The 23,518-nt window shown below is 33.5% G+C and overlaps 1 protein-coding gene across 1 annotated transcript in view; it reads left to right on the top strand.

The window, feature by feature from the left end:
* The window catches only part of zbbx (zinc finger, B-box domain containing), a 34,669-nt gene extending 15,991 nt beyond the window's left edge, over positions 1-18,678 (top strand). The window contains exons 8-20 of the mRNA XM_088913735.1: positions 1,815-1,976; positions 3,372-3,555; positions 5,573-5,693; positions 7,291-7,394; positions 8,290-8,399; positions 8,627-8,688; positions 9,130-9,311; positions 9,739-10,022; positions 11,029-11,191; positions 13,059-13,223; positions 15,192-15,410; positions 17,431-17,518; positions 18,186-18,678. Coding sequence (XP_088769861.1) covers positions 1,815-1,976; positions 3,372-3,555; positions 5,573-5,693; positions 7,291-7,394; positions 8,290-8,399; positions 8,627-8,688; positions 9,130-9,311; positions 9,739-10,022; positions 11,029-11,191; positions 13,059-13,223; positions 15,192-15,410; positions 17,431-17,518; positions 18,186-18,267 — 1,926 coding nt within the window. The 3' untranslated portion in view covers positions 18,268-18,678. The remainder of the gene's footprint in view (positions 1-1,814; positions 1,977-3,371; positions 3,556-5,572; positions 5,694-7,290; positions 7,395-8,289; positions 8,400-8,626; positions 8,689-9,129; positions 9,312-9,738; positions 10,023-11,028; positions 11,192-13,058; positions 13,224-15,191; positions 15,411-17,430; positions 17,519-18,185) is intronic.
* The last annotated feature ends 4,840 nt before the right edge of the window (positions 18,679-23,518 follow it).

Genomic DNA, 23,518 nt, shown 5'->3' with positions numbered 1-23,518 from the left:
TTTATTTTTTACCTCTAGGTATCAGTGAAAGACAGATTTCAGGCCTATAGGTAAAGAAAAAGATTTTAACTGGTCATGTTTGATTAATTTTCATGAACAATATGTTTTGCTTATAGTAAGAAATACAAATCCAATCAGAATTTGTATTAAGGCATTCATGTGGTTATTTATATTTTACGTTTTTAGGTCATTGAAATGGAAGGTTCTGAGCATAACTTTTTAAGCACAATTTCATTGTACTGTACATATTACAGTAATATTTTAATTACTTATACCTTATTATCTTAGCTTTCAAGTACTCAATTACAGTTGAGTTTGTACCTTGGCAGGGTTTAAATGAATCAAGAAATTCAGGAAAATGGAAATGTGAACAATGAATTTAATGGATTTGATTATGCCTGGTACTTTACAATTTATAACTTTAAATGCATAACATTTAATTATGTATTTAATTTTATTGTTTATTTTTGTTTTATTAGTCATTGCACTATTTAATGACAATATTGTAATCAATGATTGCAAGCAATGATGTCTTTGACACTTAAAATATAGTATTAGATTACCAACTTTTAAGACTAACATGTCTTGCTAGGGCTTGACAGTATTTGCCCCGTGGGTATCGGAAATATTGGAAAAGCCATATACAAGTGTTTAACTGCTGTTTATTGTTAGCATTTTTAAATCTAGAGAAATTATTGTTGACATTCTTGTGTTGTGCCCTAATACCAAAAAGTGGAATTTACAGATGTAAGAAAATAACCTAGGAAAATAAGGACACTTTGTTTAATGTGTAAAACATAGAATCGGTTACTAAATACAAACAGAAATTATCTAAAAAACTATAGTATAATAAAAAGATGTGTTCAATAGATGGGTATCTTTCTTAGGTTTTAACATTTTCTTAAAGTAGCTGCAGTAAACGTTGGCACATGTAGGCTTTATGATATTGCTAACTTGAAATTTCAGATTGATTTTGATGAGGTACTACTTAGTTATAGATCTGAAATTCACAGTTATATTTCAAAGAGACTCAGTAATGATTAATTATCTCAGTCAAAATATGATCAATCATGTATAATTAACTCAAAGATCAATGAAGCATTATAAATGGTAAGAACTAACTTCTCAGTAATTCCAGGGTTAGGTGCGTTGGTTCTGGCTATGGTCAGGATTAGGATTTTGTTACTAACATGCAATTACTGTACGTTAGAACTTGGTTTTATCACACTTCTATCACCCTATTAGTACTTGACTAGCATTTATAAAGAATTCAGAAATGCCATTTGCAACCCCTAATTTAATGTTTTACGGACAATTATTAATACGTGGCCACTTTCTACAGGCTAATTGAATTCAGTAGAATCATGTAGTGTATTAACTCGAATATGCAGAATGGCTTGTTCTTGTTTTATGCTCCTTTTTATGTTTTATAACATTAGACTTTCAACTGATTATGGTATTCTTTTTTATAAAAAAAGTTTTTTTTTTAAATGGACATTGTAGTGCAGTTGTTCCCACAAATTGTCTAGCAAACTAATTATTTTTAACAGGTGAAGTTAAGTAAATTTCTTTGACAGTAATAAACAAACATTGGTTATTGGATGGTACACAAAGTTTATATTAATGTTCTTTTTTAACTCTTTTATAGTTTATTAACTTTTAAAGTTTAATAAACAACACTCTTGTTTAATCTGCATTACAAGATAACAAGACTATTACATTCACTGACGGGTTAAATTTGAATTGTAATTAAATGGCCTCGAAGGATGCAGAAGTCAATCTTTAATTTATATCTTTTATTGCTCACCTAACAGATGGAGATCCAGACTTCCGTCAGCACATTAGATGTTGTTAGTCAGTTTAAGAAACAAATTGATCCTGAAGAATCAGCTGTGAAAACCAAACAGAAGGATGCCGTAATGGGCAAGCAGCCACCTGTAAGAAATCCGTCACCTGAAATTAATAGAAATGCTGAGGTAAGTGAGGTCACTGAAGTAGTAAATAGATAGTGATTTCTCTCAACATTTTGCACATTATTGTGTTTTAGTTTCCAGTGCAGGTTCTGCTTCCTAAATTGGGATTATCCCCAATGCAGCTTTAACTGCAAGCTTTAAAAGGGAAGATTTTTTAATGTAATAAAATTAAAAATTCAGATCAAACTGTAATTTTTAAATGTAGATGAAAACATTGTTGTATGCCTTTGTATAGCATGTTGTATAGATTTTACTAGGGAACTTAAAAAGTGCAACATTTTAAGGTAAATTGTGATTGTTTGCTTTTTCATGTTTAACATGTGCATCTAAGTTTCTCCAATAGTTGTATTTTTCTGCTTTTTCATTTAATTTTAAATTTGTAATTACACAGTCACTGATTCAAAATGTAGCAGATACCCAATTGCTTAGATTAAAAATTCATCATTATAACAAGTTATGTTAGGTCAGTGAATACATAAACCAGTAGATATTGTCATACTGTATGTTCTGTATTCAAACACCATGCAGATTCCTCCTAGAGTTTAAAACTTAAATATACTGCTGACTTTTAATAATTTAGGTGCTCACACGCTAGAGGTGGAAATGTCATTTACTATTATCTATAACAAAATGAGGTAAAAAATTAAGGCTTAATATTAATGAGTTTGTAGGGGTCTTTCTGCTAATTTGAAGTGCATTACAGAAGTTGGAATTTCCACCAATTTGCATTTGATAATAATGTTAATTTAAAAATAATTACTTCAAAGAGACAATTTGTACAATGACCGGGATGATGGGTGCACCAAGCACCGAATTTCATGGGAATAAATTTGATAATGTTTCAACTTGCATGAACAAACTAATGAATGACTTTAAACTAGTCAGTGCCTTGATGTAAAATTTTAGTCAGGCAGTTTGTATAATTATTTATACACGTATTTATACATGTATGAGAAACTCATACATTTTCAAGGCATTATGCTAGGAACTTGGCTTTAAAACCATAGTAGCACTACTTTCCCATTGTATCACAATGCGTGTACATTGCTTGTAACTCCACACTTGTCATACCAAAGATGGTCATACACTAACCACTACATGAAAATACTCTCCTCTAACTTTCATTAAAAGATTTTGTTTTAGATTTTAAGAACTTCATTTGTAATCTTTTATACTTAGCTGTAACTCCAGTACACCAATGAACTCTTCATTGTACACCGAGAAAAATAGTTTATGTTGCTCTGTAATGTTTTATTGTTTCTTTTGTTCTAGGACTGACCTAGTTTATTACAGTATATACAGTATGTTCATATACGTGTTTATGTATAGTATGTGTAATATTTTAAAATTCCAATGACTTCAACAGTACATCCAGTCTTACTACTGCTGCTTTTTAAGATTTTAACCTTAGACCCTGAGGAGGAATTTGAAAATCCTGACACAAGTGATGAGACCCAGTCCTTACTAAGTGGTGCATTTGATGAGGCAGAATCTGCAAACTCCTTTCAGGAAGTACTAATGGAATGGAGAGCTAGTAATGGAAGGAACAATCAGAATTGGAAACCATTGGAATCCCTCCCAGGTACAAGGATTAACCACTACAGACAATAGGTGCAAAGACTGAACTTCATTATCAACAATACAATCTGAATACTTAAAAAACCTCATTATTTGACTAAAAAAACAACAAACTATACGGAGCATCAACAGAAACCTCTGTTGTATTCATACAGTACATTGATATTTTTAGAAAAAGGAGTTTTGGGATATCGATTAAAGTTTTTTTACCATCATTCTGTTTAATTGATCATAACTGACTCGAGATAACATTAAATTTTGTGATTTTGTTACGTGGGCACTAAGTAAACTCATTCATGAGAGAGGTGATTGGGCACAGGCGTGGAGATGTTTGAACCTGTTAAAAACAAAAAGACCCTGTTTTTTAAGAGGAAAATACCGTGGTAACATCAGTATGTAGGAGATTGGACTTTGTCAGCACAGCATTGTTCACCATCTGCACTCTTCTCAACCAGCAGGGTCTAACTTGGCATAATGTTACAGTCTTGTCAATGTCTGGGAGACCATGAGTAGTAGGCACTGCATTTATAAAGTCCTGGGACCTCGCTTGTTATTACTCTTCCTGAGAAACAATAATCTTATATGATAATATACCAGCAGGAAAGCACATGTATGGACAGCTTTCAAAGGTGGTCAAACACTCTAGTCACCTAGTGGCGCTATACATTAGTAGACCCTCAATTGATCAATCCTCTGGTTGATGATAAATGTCAGTCAGTATAATGTGTTTACCTATGTGATGTCTGTTCAATAAAATGTCAGTGCAGCTACAAAAAACATATTTTGCCATGTTCCTGGTGCAGACATAGCAAATTTGCATAGGTTGATAGATTTCTTCTGATTCACAGTATATTCTCAGTGTACATTTTCTGCAGTGTTCCACTGTTTTGATTAAGGGTGCATAATCTCCCCATAATGCTTAAAGAAGATCATATAATAAAGCTATAATACAGTTTTCATATTTTATGTAAAGAAAGTAGCTAAATCAAAAATGTTTCTTGCCTTCATGGACAGTGACAGTATTGTTTCATTTTGAATTATTAGTATTTCTTTATTGCAGTTCTCCTTTAATGTTCCTTTGATTTATTCTGAAATGAAGCTTTCCTGTTCCTTTATCATATCCTGGTGATACTGAAATAAAATTTTATATTGTTAATAGCTAATATATAAACTTGAATTAAATACATGTTATAAAAGCGAATTCCATAAACATTGACTTCAAATCCATTGAAATTTAGTTAAAAAGAAATCATAGCTTGTGAATTTTTCTCAGGCTACAGAAATTCTGTTATTGCATCATTTTCTGTTACTCCCACTGTATGGTAAAACTGCTTACTTTTGCAGTGGAGATAAATTTAACACACTTGCATTTTTAGGTAATGACTCCTGTCTTTGGAGAATTTGACTGCACCAAAGTAGAAATGCTTACTTCCAAGAACTTAGTTTAGAAACAGTGCTGTTTCATGTGGAAATCTGCAATTAATGCACATGTAATTTAAAGCAGCAGTTTTTCTTGTAGAAATCAGAACTAGTCTGCAAAAAATGAAAGGCCCGGTGGCTTATACTGTATATCATTTTTATTTTTATTTTTGTTCCATTTTCTTGTGTACGCTATTTTATGATCTCTGCTTTCTGTTGTTTCTCCTTGGATTTTATTTACTGTGCCTACTGCTTCTGTAAATAGCTTTTGAGCAGAATTTCAAAAGGTGATTGTTGGAAAATGTATAGTGGAGGAAATTAGCTTCACTGAGTGTTCTAAAGCCCATTGCAGAAGCATTATAAAATTCTTTGCTGAACATAGTAGGAGTAAAATTTTCAATCTGCCAGTCACCATAAAATAAATAGTGCTGTCAGTTTGTCAGTAAAAATGTTTTCAAGCAAGCACTGACATTTGTAATTCTATATTTTAACTTTTCTGTGATATACAGTATTTGGCCAGATCTTGTTTCACATAGTTCCATACAGAGTAGTCCAGCTTTATTTAATAACTCAAAATTCTAAATTTGTGTCATTGTTTTCAGTGTCAACAGAAGCGTCTGCAGTTCAAGCAGACCTTGTGCAAGAAAGAAAACCAATTGATATTGAGTTTAGGGAACACAGTTTGAGCTATATGGAAAAGCTGTTGTTGAAAAAACACAGACGGTAAGGTCTATAAATATATATATTTCAGTTGTAAATCTTAATGATAATCTTTTGAACCTGTGTAATAAAATTAAGCATTATTTTAAAAGTTGTCCAAACTCCACCATATGGTGTGTTTTTAGGAGAGTTAACATTGGCTCTGTCAAAAGTAACATAACTGCATTGCTTATGGTTATATTCTTATATGTTGTGTTGTGTTCTACCAATGTATAAAAATGAAGAAAGCTAATACCATAAAACAACTTTTACATAATAAGTAAGGAACCTTGTCGTTATCCCAGTATTCAGGTCTCTTAATGTAATCTTTGTACATTTTAGGCCTTTTTACATATGTTTTACATGGTATATGATAAACAATTTCCTTTTAATTTCTTTATTCCAATGTAGTAATCCATTTTCCCGTATTGTACACATTTGGAAGCACAGCTTGCTGTAGAAGTAGGGCAGAATAGCTTGAGGCTCTGCTGTTTAAGTGTCTAGCAAAGAGCCTTCGATACGGATGACAAATCCCCAGCACATGACAAAAGGAAGTGTGGTGTTTGCAGTGACAGTAGAAAACCTTCATTTGACAGCAAGAGAAAATCAGCAGTGTAAGACAAGTGCTAATCTTCGGATCTGGACAGTGCAATATACAAGGCACAAACCTCAGTGTACAAAAAGCCTCGGTAATTGTCCCATAATTTGACCATGACATCTTGCCTGCATGTCAGATCATCCCTTCATATCATAACAAGTCAGAATATATGGAATTGTGAAGTGTTTATTGGAAGCAGTATGAAAAAAAAAGATTAAAATGCACATTTTTTGCTGCTATATTCATAGAAAATGATTTTAGGATTAGATTTTTGCTTTTGCTTTTAATTTTACTTTGCATTTTGTGGTGTTTATTAAGTTACATAATTGTTTCAGAATATGGGTTTTTGAGCATTTCTTCATGTAATGTTTCTTACATTGAGGATGTGCAACCTAATTGATTAAATAAGTTAAAATGCAACATGGTATTGAATGCAGAAGAACATGTGGTGTGGAAGATCACCACTTTTGATAGTGTGCCTTAGGGGTTCATTGCACATAACATACTCTGAATTCTAATGTTTAGAAAGTTCAGGATGTTATCTTATTAATAACATCTAGAAAACAGTATTAAAGCATTTTGGACAAAAAAGTCTGAAAATACAGACCTCACAGTGTATGTATTATTTTACAGGAGATAATGTATGAGAAGTACTGTAATTACTGATATTATTTCCTTGCATTCATACAGTGCTTTTCACTCTCAAAGATTCAAAAGTGCTTTACATGTAGGGGAAGACATGTAATTCACCACTGCACATACCTGAGTGAAACATGGAGCCATTATGCATGAACGGCACCACTATAAATACAGTATACATTATGTCCAGATATTTCTAAGTTATCCCAATTCATTCATATATATTCTGACTAAACCCATGGTTCAAGTCTGTTTTAATCTTTGAAATACCTAATAATGAAGTGCCAGATGTCCTCTATCCATCTGGGGGTTACAAAAGACAAAAAACAAGATAATTAATTTTAGAAGCACTTAAATAAATTCCTACCTTTATTTTCTTTCCAGAACTCCAGTAGAACAATATCAAGCCGTGTCTTCTGTCACTTCATTTCAAAGACCTCCAATGGATTCAAAGAGATTGATAGATGAAGAAGGTTTAAGTTTGACAGGTTAAATTAATTTTCTTAAAAACAATACAGTACTTTACTGTAGGTCATGTTCTGTTTTGCTCATGTCAAAAGTCTACATCATATTTCAATTAATCTCCCTGCTGAAATGTATTGTTCTTTTTTTGAGGTAAAAGGTGAAAAAAAGTGATTGGAAGAAAAAAAAGTACCCACAAGTATGCCTTGACCAGACATAATTAAACGTCTTTTGGAGAGGATCCATATTTTGTCTCTCAAAGACTGTATGATAAGATTTTGGTCAACCATCAGAAAACTGGGGGACGACCAAACTGTATTTTTGACATATTGTCACGCATTCCAGTACCTGACACCTCTTAAAATTATGACAAGCAGTTTCAATTAAATTTGTATTTGAATGAAAGTGTTGACACACACATGATTATCCTGAAAGCAATCACAGTTTTTATTATTCATTTTTGTAAACTGGTGCTTTATTTATTTAACATTGCTCTTGGCATTTGACTTTTTTTTGCCTTCTTAAATTATACAAAATTACAGACCTGTCAGATTTCTCTACAGAGATGCTTGTGACCACTTGAAGTGGCAAAATCCCTGTCTTTTAAGCTTGTGAATAAACAATAATCACATGTGTTATGGCTTTTGAGTTACGAGTTATGTAATGTATTATCTTTTTTGTATATGTGGTGTACTTAAACCATGTTCTTAAACCTGAAGTATAGCAACTTAACTCTCAGCACAATGGGCAGAGTAAACAAAAACGTTTTCTTGACCTTCATTGCTCATTGCTTTGTTCATATTCTAAGTGGACATATTTTCAAAGCAGTCTAACTTCACCCTTTACATCATAGCCCTTAGTCCATAGGGTTTGATTACACTGAGGTTTTCTGACTTTAAAATATTTTCTCTCATTTTGCAGCTGAAGAGCTGGAGATACACAGATACTGTGTTTCGCTTTTTACAGAAAAAAAGATAGATCAATATATTCAGCGTACAGAATCACGCTTAAGTATGTTGGAGTTAGATGAGGTAAGTATATTTCTAACTGGTCCCATGTGATGTAAGACGTTATTGTGTACAAATCCCTTTATATAGTTTTCATACATAATAAAGATGACATCCCAATCAATGCTTCTAAGACAATTTGAAAATGAATAGAAGTACTTTTGATACAAGAGAGAAATATGTACATTAAAATTATAGCTACGTGACAAATGATAGGCTATTGGGACACATGTTTTATGTTCATGTTTCAGGTGCTTGAAGACCATTTGGAGAAAAGAACCTATTGTGTAGTGCAAGAAGAGGATTCCAAAGAGTAAGATAACTTTCAATAAGGGGTACTCAAGGGTAAAGGAATAAAAAAAGATTTTCTTTGGTGTTTGGTGTTTAATAGTATTAACAGACTCAACAGGCAGAATTTAGAATGAAACCACTTTAATGTGAAACCACTTCAAGCTTATCAGCAGGCTTTAAACATTTATTTTCATTTTGTAGTGAAATACATGACTCGTGTAAAAACAAAATAACTGCAGGTATTGATGATAAGTGTGTTAGAGTTGATAGCTGAATGTCTGTACAGCCTTGTTTTTACATAGATTAAAAAACACGTTTTTAATCAACAGAATTGGGCTGCATGTACAGTAAGTATTTAGTTTTTAAATCTAAGGAAAGACTACAATAGTTTAGATTCAAATATGTGTCTTGGTTGGAGTAACATGTCACAAAGCGTCACTCGGTATATGATTTGTTCCCCAAGAAGAAAGCAAGCTGAAAGGACTGGGGGGGGCTCACCACAATTGCATGGCTTATTGGAAACTGAAGAACTGACAGGAAACAAAGAGATTAAACAGTTGAAGAAGCTTGAAATGTGTACTCCATCCTTGCAAAGAACACCTCTGTCTTCAGGTGATAGGACAAGTCCCTCACCAAGAAATGCAGGTATTTAGAAAACCTTACAACTATCTGGAAGCGTTTTAAGTTGACAAAAGCAATGATGTAAATTGGCAATTTCCACACAGTGCAAAAGTATCAGACAACCTATTGTGGCAATAAAGCCTAATTGTGCACTGCCGTTGACCATATTCATGTATATAGTAAATGGCTTTATTGATTACCTTATATCTTATAGAGAAATATACTTTCATGTTACATTATCAAAAAGCTGAAGACCATTTAACCATTATTAATGTCTTAGTGACAGGCGTAATCAAAACTCTTGTGTTGATGCTTAGCTAAATGTTATATAAACTGGATTTGCTTTAATAATAGCTCGTGTAAACCCTTCCAAAATATATTTTTAACACTTTAAGAAGGCAAGAGCATGAATAGGTCATGTAATAAATCTAATTTATGTTTTTTCATGTAGCTTCTGTTAAAACATCAAGACAAACTCCTCTGAAGGATTCTTCTAAAATGGAAAGAAGGGCTCATGAATATCCACAGAAACCAAAACAAAGACAGAGACAAAGAACAGAAAAGCAAACTGAAAGTTCACCTGTGAATTCTCATACTTGTACTCAGACAGCATCACTTTTGTTAGACATGCATTTTGAAGATTCACCATCCACTTCAGAGAATGGATCCAACCCAAATCACTGGTTTGAGAGTAGCAATCCTACAGGCCTGGGCCTTACATTACAACCATCTAAGGTAAAATATTCATAAAATATTCAGGTCATTAAATATAATGTTGAACTAGTGCTGCACAAAAGCACAAAAGATTAAAATGAAAGGTTAATTTCCCTTCTGCAGACTGTAGCCTCTGTCAGATTGCAAAATGGTTTAAAGATATACTAATTATTCTAGTAATTTGTGTTCAATGGGCTTTAATGGCCACTTAGATGCACACAAGGGGTTTATGAAACAATTGGCTAAACATTTTTTAAAAAGTATAATTGCATTAAAGCAGGACAAAAGCGCGTGTCTGGGTCAAAATTCACATACTGTACTTCTAATTGCACTTATGGCAATGTCAGCTTGTTAGATGAGTGAGAAAGTAAGTCAGTAGTGAACAATAAGCTATTCAGAACCATGGAATATCATTTCACAGGTTTTTAACGATGCAAAAAATGATTAATTAGAGATAATTCTTCTTTAAATAATTTAATTTTATATCTTGTTACTTGCTGCAGTGCAGACTACTTTGAAATCCCAAAGCATTTGAGAATGTAATTTCAAAGTAACACTTGTTGTTAGTTTTAATGATACAATTCTTGCAAGGCAAGGGGAAAAAAGTAACATTTATTAAATGTGTAAAATTACATTTTTGATCACAGACAGTTGTCATCTTAGACTTGTACTGCATCTAAGAAATTATATTCCTTTGGCAAAAAAATAATAATTATTCCCCATTTTCATACTACCTCCAGAACACAGGTATTTAGATGTTAAAAAATTAAACATATTCTGCTTCTTTGAAACGTAATAAAAGTTATCTTTTATTTCCTCTCACAGCTACTTCAAAATGATTTATTAAGTTATTAAATATATTAAATATTACTAAATATGTCAACTAGCATGTGAATGGTCCGATCTGATGTTTTCCATTTTTTTTCAGAGGCTACAGCATGAGCTCGATTTTAAAAAAGCAATACAGGGTGACCAGCTAAGCTCCAGTATACATGACCTACTAATGCATTTTCAATTTTCCCGGTAGGCACTGCACAGTCTTGCTCAAAGAACAGTGATGAAAGGAGACCAGTATTGTGGCTTGAATGGGTTTCTTACTTTAGGCCTGGAACCTGAAAGTATTTGTCCTGATCCTTTTCCTCCTCAAACTTCACTGGAAACTGGTAGAAATGAGGAATGCCTGCGTGCAGGTTAGTTTAAATGGTTTTAAAAATGTAGCATTTTTGTAAGGATGCAATATAAAAGTGATGTTACTGAAGTTATAGAAAAGGCACCTGTGAAACAAAATTATTTTAAACTCAAACAAAAATACTTTATATTGTCTTGTTGATCAAAGTGACTTTTTAAAAGGTCACAAAAGCAAGTACAATTTTTCCCATAGTTAGATCTCATTCACAATCAGTACTTGCTATGGAGGATGAAGTACTTCTTGGAAGGAAATCTTAAGCTTAAATGGAGCTAAAATTAACTGCATAAACCTGAAATTGTTGTATTTTAATTATATGAAGACAGTGGGGAAAATATTTGTACGGCATAAAAACAAAAAGGAATAATGAAAGAAAAAGCATAATTTGTGCTGTAGAATATCCAGGTCTAGGGAATGGAATTATTCTGAAGGAACCTTTTGTTTACAAACCCATCCCGATTTTGTTTTAAAATCCCTGGTTGTACCAAAATCTTTATGTTTTTCATTTTTACCTCTGAGCATACAGTCAACATGAACAGATGCAAGTGTAAATATTATGTGACCAGAAGTTTAAACACACTATCAAGAATGTCTGAAGGACACTGCAGTGCTGTTGTTTTTAGATAAATAATTAAGTTGAGGGCCAAACTGCATACCCAGACGGCTATATTTTATATTGTAATTAATTAATGTGTTAAAAATGGCTTCTTAAGTATTAATCTGTATACTGCTTAATGGTGGTTCTTATTGCAGGTTCTTATTGCGATATAGATAATAGTATATAAGACTTAGGGTACAATCACTTTTCTAAGTAATGACCTTGAAGGTTTGCAGATAACTACAAAATGCAGGATCTTACATCTATATCTTACATCTCAGATAATTAAATACAAGTGTTGATACTGGGTTGTGTGTTTACTTATCTTAGGGTTTGAATAGACTCGCAATGCTTCAATGCTTCATCCCACAGTATAAAAAGCAAGGATTCTGCAAGTCAGAAAAGAACTATTGATTTATTTTCTTTTGATAGTTACTTTTTTCTTTCTTTTTTAAAGAAAGAAAAATATATTCTACTTATTTTCAAATGATTGTTAGAATGGTCTTAACTGTGTAAAGTTTAAATTACAACATGTCAGCTTGTAGAAGTCGATAAGGCCAGGGATATAGTTTTTTTAAAATAAATACTGTATTTGCCTGTTTATATCCAGTTAGTATAATAATATGTTGAAGTAACATAACACGTCTATTGTGTAAAATCAATGCCTGTTGACTGCATCATGAAGTTTTAACTCCTTGTAGCTTACTGACAATGTGAGCCTTCTATAGTATATTAGTTACTGAAAACATCCAGTGCTGTATTGATAAAAACAGTTTTGTGTAATAGTATAAATATTTTATAGGGAAATGAGACACAAACTAAAGAGGAGCCATCAGATTATGGAGGATCATATACAGTATATATATACTGTATATGTCCACTGAAAAATGTTCTGCTGTCTTTAGAATAACTATGGGACTCTGATTAGTGGTATGACATTTTCAGACCTGGCATGCTTCAGGAGCAATTAAACTAGGATATCAATTCAATTAAATGTAAAATCTGGGCTGGTATGTGGTAGCTGAGCTAAATGACTATCGGCTTTAAAATCTGAGGAAAAGAAAACATTTTATTACGTTATATGACACACATCACTGATCTCAAATTCCTCATTTCCATTTTCATTTCCATATTATTTTCAGATAGCTTACATGTTCCTAAAAGGGCAATGTAGTCGGAGAGAGGGTGAATGAGCAGAGCATAGATCATGTGCAGTTAAATTACCTGGGAAAAAAAACAAACGGGTCTCAACAGGTATGTGTGTGTTTAACAGTTGGAAAAGAGGACTGGAGACCTAGCAGCAGTTTTACAGAACAAGCCGATGAGTCAGTTGTCAGCAGTGTAATTGGCAGTGTTTGGAGCAGACCATTAAGCAGTCCTCAGCAACTGATCTATGCTGCTAGACCAGACTCATCTACACAACGACAGCAATTGCTAGGTAGGAAATTAAACATTCTTATCATGCTTTTTCCTTTCTTTATATTCTGTGTTGCTTGCTGTGTCTCAAGCAACTGTTCACTATGTTGAACGCTTTCAGTCTGTAAAACTCATCTCGTTCTCTTATTATTCATTATAATTTTTGAAAATCAGTGTCACCTGCTGCTTTGCAAATATTAATAACAGCTTCAGCTTAGGCAGCAAATGAATTTCACTGGAATGCACCCTTTAATTTGAAATTAAATTCTCATTTAACATTTTTAACTTAACCTTTGTTCAATGGGGTTATTTTATTACTATTGAGCTCAGTAGGAAAGTATGAAAGTACACTATAATTTTTGATGAGTCAGGAGTAATGAGGGAGTGTGCATTGCATTTAGCTTATTAATTCCTTCCCCATAGTGGGTCTATAAATACAGTGTTACATTTTTCATATGTACTTAAATGAAACCTTTCTCAGAACTGTGGCTGGAGTGCTCCTAGTATGAACTGCTGCATTGAAGACTCACCATCATATTCACAGTTGGTTAACAATAATGAACAATGTGAAGTTCATAAGAATAGTGACAGTATTGGATATCCAACCAGTATATATTTTGGAGCTATTGAGAGGGTCACTGCTTGTGTGGCAAACCCATCTGCCTCCCTGACAGCTAACCCTGGAGGTGCTCAACCATCTGTGCACTGATGCGTGGGTCCTGATGGCAGTCAGGTAATGGCTTGGGTATGCGTCTCAACCTGTGCTTGCACTAAGCTTCTTTAGTAGTCGAGCCAATAAAGAATCCCCTATATATTTTAATACAAATATGGCAGGTGATTAATGTATTAAAACAGCTGATTTATATAGTATGATGACTGATTTACAGTAAGTAATTTATATACTATATTTAGTGTATGAGTAAAGCTCATAATGTTTGTAGAGAAAGAAAAACTAACTACATAACTAAATACTAATAACTTAACTACAGGTTTCTTGGTGAAATGGTACAATTATTGATTCTTCCCAATTAAAACCAAATTTTATAATTTAAGAATTTAATTAATAATAAGAATTACTACCTAATACAATTTTAGTATACCCTTGCAGATCTTTATGAGACACCTAATTCACTGTTGATAGAGTTTTTCATATTCCTAAGGCCACAAAGACATTAATATTTAAGAACTAAAGAGCCCTTTTTTATAAATAAGGCAGCTATTCATTTACATTTGGGGCTACTGGAACTCAGATGTATAGTAGCTGTTCCTCAAACTAATTTAGTATGCAATTTGGATTTAAATAGATCCCTTGGCAATGATTCTTCTATTAAAAAATAATACATTATATAATGCAGGACCCTTTCCAAGGTAAGTCTGTTCTTCTGCAGATCACTCAAAGGCTTGTAAAAATAATCCGTTCATTCTGTGACAGGTCTAATTTCTTTCATCACAAATCAAATTTTGGGCTTACTTCAAGTGCCTGAACTCAGCCACTGCTGTGAAAATAAAACAGGTTCAGTCAAAATTAATAATCTCTCTTAGATTTAAAAAAAAAATGTTAACATTTTTAATACAGCCGGAATAGAAGTTATTAGGAATTAGAAAAGGAATATTTAAATTGCAAAGAAAATTTATGTTTAATATTTTGTAGGACTTGTCTGCTCTAGTTACTGCTAAAGCCCTTGGGGATATAATGTTTATAAGCCATGGTATAAATAGCTGTGTTTTCATGTTATTTGTTTTCTAAACAATGCTCAGAATTGGTAAATTTTTTGTGTATTTCCTATGAAGGCATGCCGTTTTGTGATATACTGTAAAATGACTAAAATTATGGAGAATTAGCTGAGTTTTCCCCATATTCTGGCACTGCAAAACAGAATAAATGCCCCAGCTGTGCCATATTAACAGACTTAATGAGGTTTAAAGGAACGTCAAACAAGTCTATACTTATGCTGAACTGTCTCTGCATGCCTGCCATTCTGAACTCCAGTGGAAAATGAGAAATGGTTCTCAACTGCGAAGAAAGAATCTAAGTCTTCTAGATCAGCTGGTGCAGATACACGGCCACTTTCCAGAGCTGCAGTTGAAATTTTGGAAATCGAATCCATTGATTGTACAGAGAATGACGATCCATACCTAGAAGATGAAGCTGCTAAGAATGCACTGGCAAGCTTGGAAGAAGAATTCAGAATGCTTGTTAATGACAAAGGTAATTATATTACAGATTGTAAATTTAAGAGGAATAAGGAGGATTAATACTTTGTTTTATTTCTTCATAGAACACATAAAAATCCACAACTAATTATACCAAAGACATAGGCAGTGGAACTGTTGTAAGACTTGTGATCATAGCAACTCCAAAATGCAATGCAATGTACAATAGGGTCTCAAGATCTCAAGATTGCTTATTTGCAATTCTGTCTGGCCAATAGGGTCTTGGAAGGAAGAAGAGCAGAGTGGGATGAAACCAAAGTTGTTAACAGCAGCTTTTGAATTAGCGGTGCAACAGAATTAAATCATGAGACAAATCTAGCCAGTGAGTTAGCCTTTCCCTGCTGCATTCCCAAGAACCCGCAAATTTTGTTTTTATATGCATCAAACGCTAGCAAAAAGTTGTAGAGAAAGAGAAACCTATTTCCATTATTTCTGATGGGGAAAAATTACAATCCGTTCCAGACCCCAAAATTTCAGCCCTACTTTTATTAATTGATTGTTTAACAATACTAACATTCATGCTGTGGTTTGTGTTTTTAGTATAAAAAACACTGCTTACCAAGTTAGACATCATTAATCATATCTAAGTACAGTACTGTATATTAACCACTTCATTTGCTTGTTGTGTAATTACACACACATTCACTATTTTCATTTTTTAAAAACCTTTAGGGTTCGTAATAATGTAACGTAAGTAAGAGCACACACTATAGTGAACACACGAAGCAAGACGTGGTGAACTGCATCGCACATCTCTCTCAGGCTACTCCGTAGGCTCTGTGCTCGCTCTCACCCACACTAGTTAGTGGAATGTGATGCGTACACTCATTATGAAACAAGTCTTATGACACCTTTCCCTTCACTCTACATTTGGCGGAGGTTTAGAATTTTTTCTTCGTATCACTTCTTCGTAGTTTCGAAAGTTGGCTTTCGTTATTCGAAATGCGGGTAACAAATCATAGTATCGAATTTCCATAAAAAGAACATTTGTAAAAAGAGGTGTGGGTGTATGTCATTATTAATGCATGTATGATTTTAGAACACTAGAGTACAGGGATTTTCAATAGTGTTTAAATGTCTTAGGTGTCATTTTGATTTGCATTAATTAAATCGCCTAATAAATGAGAAAGTTGATTGGATACAAGTGATGAGGTGATTTAGCCTTTTGAAAATCAAGAACGAACAATACAGTATTTCCCAGTTATCAAAAGAACAATTCCCTTTGCTTTGGAAAAGCACATTAGGTGGACTCTCCAGCAGTGGACCTTGTATAACAATGATTTTCTTTCTAAATGTGTCAGCTATGCCTTGCTCACCTGACTTAAGCCCCATTGAAATTTTGTTTTATCACTGGTCAATATTTCTTTTTAATGCTAATTAATGTTTCACTATTAATGGTAAATTTTCCATGATGTATTCCTGAGACAGGAATACATCATGATTTTTAGGTAAACTTCAGTAGAACAATCTTCTTTAGGGAGAAACTATCTAACAAAGAACTCTCATCCATTTATAGCCCCCTGAATGTATTATGTTTAAATATACTTAAATATAAGTGAAGTTATTTCTAAAAGCAAATGTGCACTGAATTAACTTTTTATGGACATAGTTGTTCTTTGTACTATGGTTTAACACCCAAATGCTTTCCTCAGGGAAGCTTGTGTGATATTTTTTAATAAAAGGTTAATTGTGCTTATTGGCAGTTTATATCTTCCTCTGGAGTATGTGAATAATTTTCTGGAATGGTTGAAGATTCAGTACAGACTAATGAAATTCCCTTTCAAAGTCTTGTATTTAGGCTGTCAGATACTGTAGATTCTTAAGAGCAAAGTCAAAACTGGCAATCACTGTGCAATTTAAAAAAACATCAATGAATCAGATTATGAATTCATGATGGCTTTTTGACAGTATTTAGACTCTTTTGAAGCCCACAAAATCATTTTTTTTTTACTTTGAGGTAAACTATTTTTTGTTATCAATGTGAATAAAATTCTTCTTTGTTTTAATATATTTAGACGTGATAAAATCACTGCATGATCCACATGTCTATCAGAGTCAAAATGGATTAAGATCACAGAACCATATGAGGACCTTTTCTACAAAGTAGGTATTTTGTAAAGATTAAAATAGTCTTTTAATTTTTTTCTTATAAAAGTTTGCTTGATTACGAGAGTTCTTGTTTCCTTTATTGATGATTTGATAATAATTACGTTTATTTAAATTACCTAAAATCTTTTAGATAGTTGAGATTTTGTAATCTGTAGATTGCAAGATTGCTAAAATTTAGGTTCACTGTTATCAAAATCCAACTGTCTTATTCTGCAGGGTCTTTTTCATTTCATATTAAATTTTTAGTGTCATTTTATCCAACTTGCTGATTTGAGAGCTATTTGCGAAACACTAGAGAGGATAAAATGTTCATTAATCTAATAAGTAGGTCAATGAAGCAAGAAAGAGCAAAGTTAAGAGTGAAGACCAGAACAGGCTGTGGCCCCTGAGGACCTGAGTTTATTATCCTGCTTTAGCAAATAGGGGTGAAGTAGTCCCTGCAACCTTGCAAACAGCAATATTTAAAGTAACCATTCAAAAAGTCTAAAAATACTGTTGCCAACTATGAAAAAGAATAACAGTTCTCATGCTGTAGTATAGAAATATTTATACATGCTTAGCTGTGTTCATGTTTTATTCAGGAGTGCCTGTAAGTCTTTGCCTTCTTTTTAAGTTGTTCCAGTAATGTTGCTAAATCTCTGCTTATGCTTTCATCTTTTAGAAGCTGGGATGTTGAAGGTCACACAGATGATGAAGATGAGGAGATTTTAAGAGACAAACAGAATGTTATGTCATTAATATGACTGTAAATGGGAATTGGAGAACAACCAATAGATACACGTATCTGTCCGACACTTTCTTCATCTTGAGAGCCAGATCAATTTGTTCCCCCAGATAAGCAAAACCAAGGTGCGGTATGAAAAAAGCATGCCATTTGCAATCACTATTATTATAACCCTGTGTATCAGGTTGCTTATCCCATGTTTGTAAGAAGCTTACAAGCTGCAGTTGTACTCCTGTTGTAGAACTTTGCAAGCTTTACATTCTTAATGTAATTTTGGTATATATTTGAAAATAAATGTTTGGATGACGTTGCCAGTAAGTAATTAATGTATTCTTGTTTCTTCATTTAAGAATCTTCTTAACATATATTTGGTTGATTGGGAAACTGTTTGCCTCAAATTAAGCATGTATTGATAATTAACACCATGAATACACATTTAGTTACACCGACCATTAATCTAATTGTGGAAAAAATGTAACATGTTCAAAATACCTAAAAAAATTTAACATTAAAAATTGAGAGTAAGAATGTTAATCTTATTTTAAAAAAAGTTTATTTTCAGATGTTTGAAAGGCCTTAGCAATTTAAAGAAGTTGGCATGTGTATTGTTCAGCCAACATGAAAATGAAATGGAATGGCAGGATCATTTAATTTAGAGAGTTCCTTGTACTTTACTGTATTTAATTGACATGAATGTATACAATTTTGTTTGGTCCAACAAATGCATTTTCTTCCATAGGCCATCAACTTTCTGATATAATAGAATATAATCACTAAATTAACTTCAGCCCCCAAATAACGTTTGTCGTTTTGATATCTTGCGTCAATAGGAATGCAGGCATGTAAGATCAATTAATTTGTCTTTACTACAATTCATTGTTGGCCCACATTGATTACTTTGCCAAGAAAACAACCACATTAAACTTCACAGAAATATAATGTGTTGGTATGCCATGCATGTTTGCCTGCACAGTTAAGACCTACCTACAGTACAGTACTTCTCTGTTAAATAAATGTAAAGTACTTGGTGTCTGACCAGATTTCACGAATTGTTAATTTCTTTTTCCAACAACTGTTAGAAGGCAGTTGGGACACAGTGGAGAATGAGGCCCTACACTCTCTTAGAAATGTAATCAGAGCATCAATATTCTAGTAAGGGCATTAAAAAAAGCACCAACATGTCCAAACTAGCAATGAGCTTGAACTTTAGTTTAAGTCTCTCTAGGAAGTGTGAATCAGTGCATCAGTTTATCCGTCTGTTTCACTTTCTGCTATGTAGTTGAAAGCAGAATTTAAAAAAAACATCTAATTGGGTCATTGTATTGCATCCCTTCATGAAAGAATGCATGTCCCATTGAGTCCAACATTTTCTTTTCAGTATACTGTACAATGAGCTGCAGACTTTCTGATCCTTAAGTAAGAATCAGGTAGGTGTAGATTATATGGTAGCCTTCTTGTTCTAACGATGCATGGTATTTTATTTATCTAGTTCTTTGGAGAAAATCAATAACAAGTCATGATGACAGAAAACACCATTTAATTAAAAGAACATTTTTTCTCCACAGTCTTCATTCAGGAAAATATCCCAGAATCAAATGGTCAATTTCTGAATCTTTTAATCACCAGTAAAGTTTGTTTATCCTATTAATAGAGCTTTGAGCTTTAAAGTAATGTGTATTAAATTAAATTAACAAATCCACTGAGCCCAACATTACACATTCTATTTTGTCTGAAAGGCGCAGTCTGTGCAGTGTTCTTTATAAAACAAACAGGATTAAAACCCACAGGTCAGGGCAAGATGGGACTTGCTTTTTTCATACTTGCTTTATAATACCAAGCTTGAATCGAGGCAGTTTTTACTTATGAACGTATAGTTGTTCTTCTTTGTATTGTTCCCTAAATAACGTGATCACTACTACATGATCCTTGTATTTAAATATTTATGAATTGGTTACTTTCAAGTTTAGATTTCAGGTATGATAATGCAATGGATGTTGAATATGTAATTCTTCCTTTATTTGAAAACAATATTTGGAGACCTCAATGTATTTATAAAAACTGTAATAAAAAACAGTTTGTGCATAACATGGGCCTGTAAATGTATTGACTTGTCAAGTAAGCAACAGTACCCCAGCAAAAAAAAACAGTAAGTAAAATAAAACAATTGTAAAAAAATGTCTTAACACAATCACTGGGCTCAAGTTGCTATGGATAGAGAACACAAACAACCAGCACAGTACTGAACAATGACCCGATTGGATGATTTTGTGCTAAACCGTTTTTCACACTTCAGGTCTTTTTGAAAGCCAGCTCTGCGCTTATCCCTCACCCCTGGGATCAAGGATTTGATCATTTTTTAAAGGTCTATGTGCATTAGTCAAAACTTTCTAAAGCACTTGTGGATCAAGTACTTACAGTTCTTAATTATTAGTGGTTAATTAGTTCATTGGTGATGACATATAACCTAGCTGAACCTTAGCCGATAAGTTTCTGATATCCAGAACTGAAGATTCATTTGAGTCATAACATCAATGCTTAATCAGACTAAAACTGCCTCTCATACTGATTAGTAGCAGCAGGTCACTTTTGCTAAATTAACAGGAAGATGCAAGTGCAAGTTAATTATTTACAATGCTAAATAAAACCAAGTTTTCATGGGTGGAAGTAAAGATTTCTTTCTTCCAAGCCAAAACCCTAAAATGATCAAAATCCTACCAAGCCAGCAATGATTTTAAAATCGCTATGAAAATAGAAGACCCTTTCAAGTTTTAGCAGCACTTTGCCTTGGGCACCAGTGAGTAGGATTTACCTTGTACCTTGGAAATTAATGAAAAGATTAACCTAAAATTGCCACTTTATCGCCTTATCAGAAACCTTTCCTATTTTGTAAAATTGGTTGCCTCCCTCTGTAAGTTGTTGTCCCCTGAGTTTTATCCTAGATGGGCTTAATATCGCTGTTTTCTGATCTTCCTTCTCGACAGAAAAGCTGTTTTACAGGTTGTCTCAGCTGGGCCTCTCTTGATGCTGCATTTTCTTGATGATCATTCTCCGATTTAGAAATGTGGAAAGCGTGTGTTGGTTTCAATTAGTCTAAAAGTGTATGTTTACATTTTTTAAAAAATCAGCTTTTTTTTCTGAGACCATTGGAAGGAACATATTTTCCTTACTTCTAATGATCAGCATTAGAAAAGGAAAGTTTTTTTCTTTACAAGTGAAAATAAAATCAATCAAAAGGAGATCAATATTAACAGTAGAACTTTTACAGACGTTAAATAATAACATTAGGATAGAAACTATGCATATTCACTGTAATGAATTTGTTACTTGTATATGAGATTAGTATTTGTAATTATGGTGATACTGCGATATGGCTGATACACAGAGTTGTAAAACTATTGAGGCAATATATGAAAATGTAAAACGTCAATAGCATTTGTTTTTATAGTACCGAAAGCCAACTGTGGGGACCCAATAGGCATGTAGAGACTGATGAAGTACTCCAAATATTAATAAAAACAATTAAGAGGAAAAACACATTAAGATACACTTCATGAGTTGGAAAATCAGACTGTTTTCAGTACTAACTAAAGTATGTAATTATCATTGTAAGTGCATGATCCCAAAATTGAATTTCCAGAACCATATTCGTTTTAATTTAAAAATACTGTCACACAGGGTATCCAATTGCAACTAAAAAATAATAAAAAAAAAACATTTCCAAATGTCAAATCAGAATATTATTAACTGCCTTCAGGCATACATGTCAGTTTAATTATAAGTTATTAAAAGACTGATATTTAATAAATGTGATGTTAAAAATAGAGTAATAGGTTTATTTGATTGTCGTATATATATAAAACCGCTTCTCCAAGCACACAATCAATAGAAAGTGATGAATGTATAATAATCCTTTACAATTCAGAATGTGTGCTTTGTAAAGGTAAACAGTAGCAGCAGATTTGTATCTCGAAAGTGTTATTAAGTGTTATTAAGCAATTCTTTATCAACTGGCGTAGATTGCAGAGCTGGTCAGCATTTTGACTTGGCAGGGAAAGCAGGAATCCTCGATGTTCTTTCATTGTAATTATTTGAACTTGTCCTGAACACCAAGCATTTGCAATCTCCATACCCACCAACAAAGCGCTTGGATAGGAAACCTCACAAACATAGCTGTTCCATGCAGATAACGCTCTGCTGTTCCTGTCCAATACAGCACAATCCATTTCTATCCCTTGCAACTCACTGGATCTGATCCTGAAGTCTCAGGTTAGAGATTTAATTACAATACACCAGTACCGTAAGAGGCTTGCCTTTGCAGCTGTTGCATTACCCCCCAATCTAAGCTACTCTGTTTTAAGTTGCTTATACCAGTGAACTGATTTACTCTGCCCGCCTTTTTAAAGTTGCTTATTGATACAGTTACTGTTCGACAGCCTCCTTCTGTAAATATGTAGTGATATACACAATATTGTACTGTATGTGAAGCCTCATTTACTAAAGAGGTGAAGCAATTGCATTCACTGTGGCAGGGAAAGTGAGTACAATAATTTTGTTACAAGCCCTTTTCATACTGTATACTGTGTATTATGTACATTTCTAGGCAGGAGTATGGGGGCTTTTTTTATCATAGTTGACATTACCAGTACAGACTCATAGGGAAACCCCTGCTGGGGTCACTTGTTTACCCAGCATATTCTTGACTGTTCTTATTTACATCATACTTTGAGCTATTTCAATCTTATATATGATTAAGTGGTCTCTGATGCACACACTCCCCCCTATCTGGTTATCCACCCATTGTCTTTATCCAATAAAGGGCTGTGGGGAAGCACAGCCTGTCCTGACCAGCAATGGGAGCAAGGCAGGATACGCCCTGGATGGGACGCCAGTCCATTGCAGGGCACACACAGACACAGACACAGACACGCTCACACCAGAAGCTAATTAGCATACCGGTATGTCTTTGGACTGTGGGATGAAACTGGAGCATCCAGAGGAAACTCCATACAAACAATTGGAGAACATACAGACTCTGCACATATAGTGCACCAAGAAATACACCCAGTACCCCAGCGCTGTGAGGCAGCAATCCTAACCACTCTGTCACTATGCGGCTTTAATCTGGTTATTGTTTGCATTAATCCTGTTCTTTGGATTAATGTGTGAATATTTTTCTTCTTTCTCTGAAATACAATGTTTGATTCCATAACATAATCAACAAAATTTCTGGGATGGAAAAGGAAGACGTAAAAAGACGAACAAGGAAGGAC

This window comes from Atractosteus spatula, chromosome 4, assembly GCF_055471065.1.
Source record: "Atractosteus spatula isolate fAtrSpa1 chromosome 4, fAtrSpa1.hap1, whole genome shotgun sequence".
Lineage (NCBI taxonomy): Eukaryota > Metazoa > Chordata > Actinopteri > Semionotiformes > Lepisosteidae > Atractosteus > Atractosteus spatula.
Note: the sequence above shows the minus strand (reverse complement) of the source record. Positions and strands in the feature narration are given on the sequence as shown.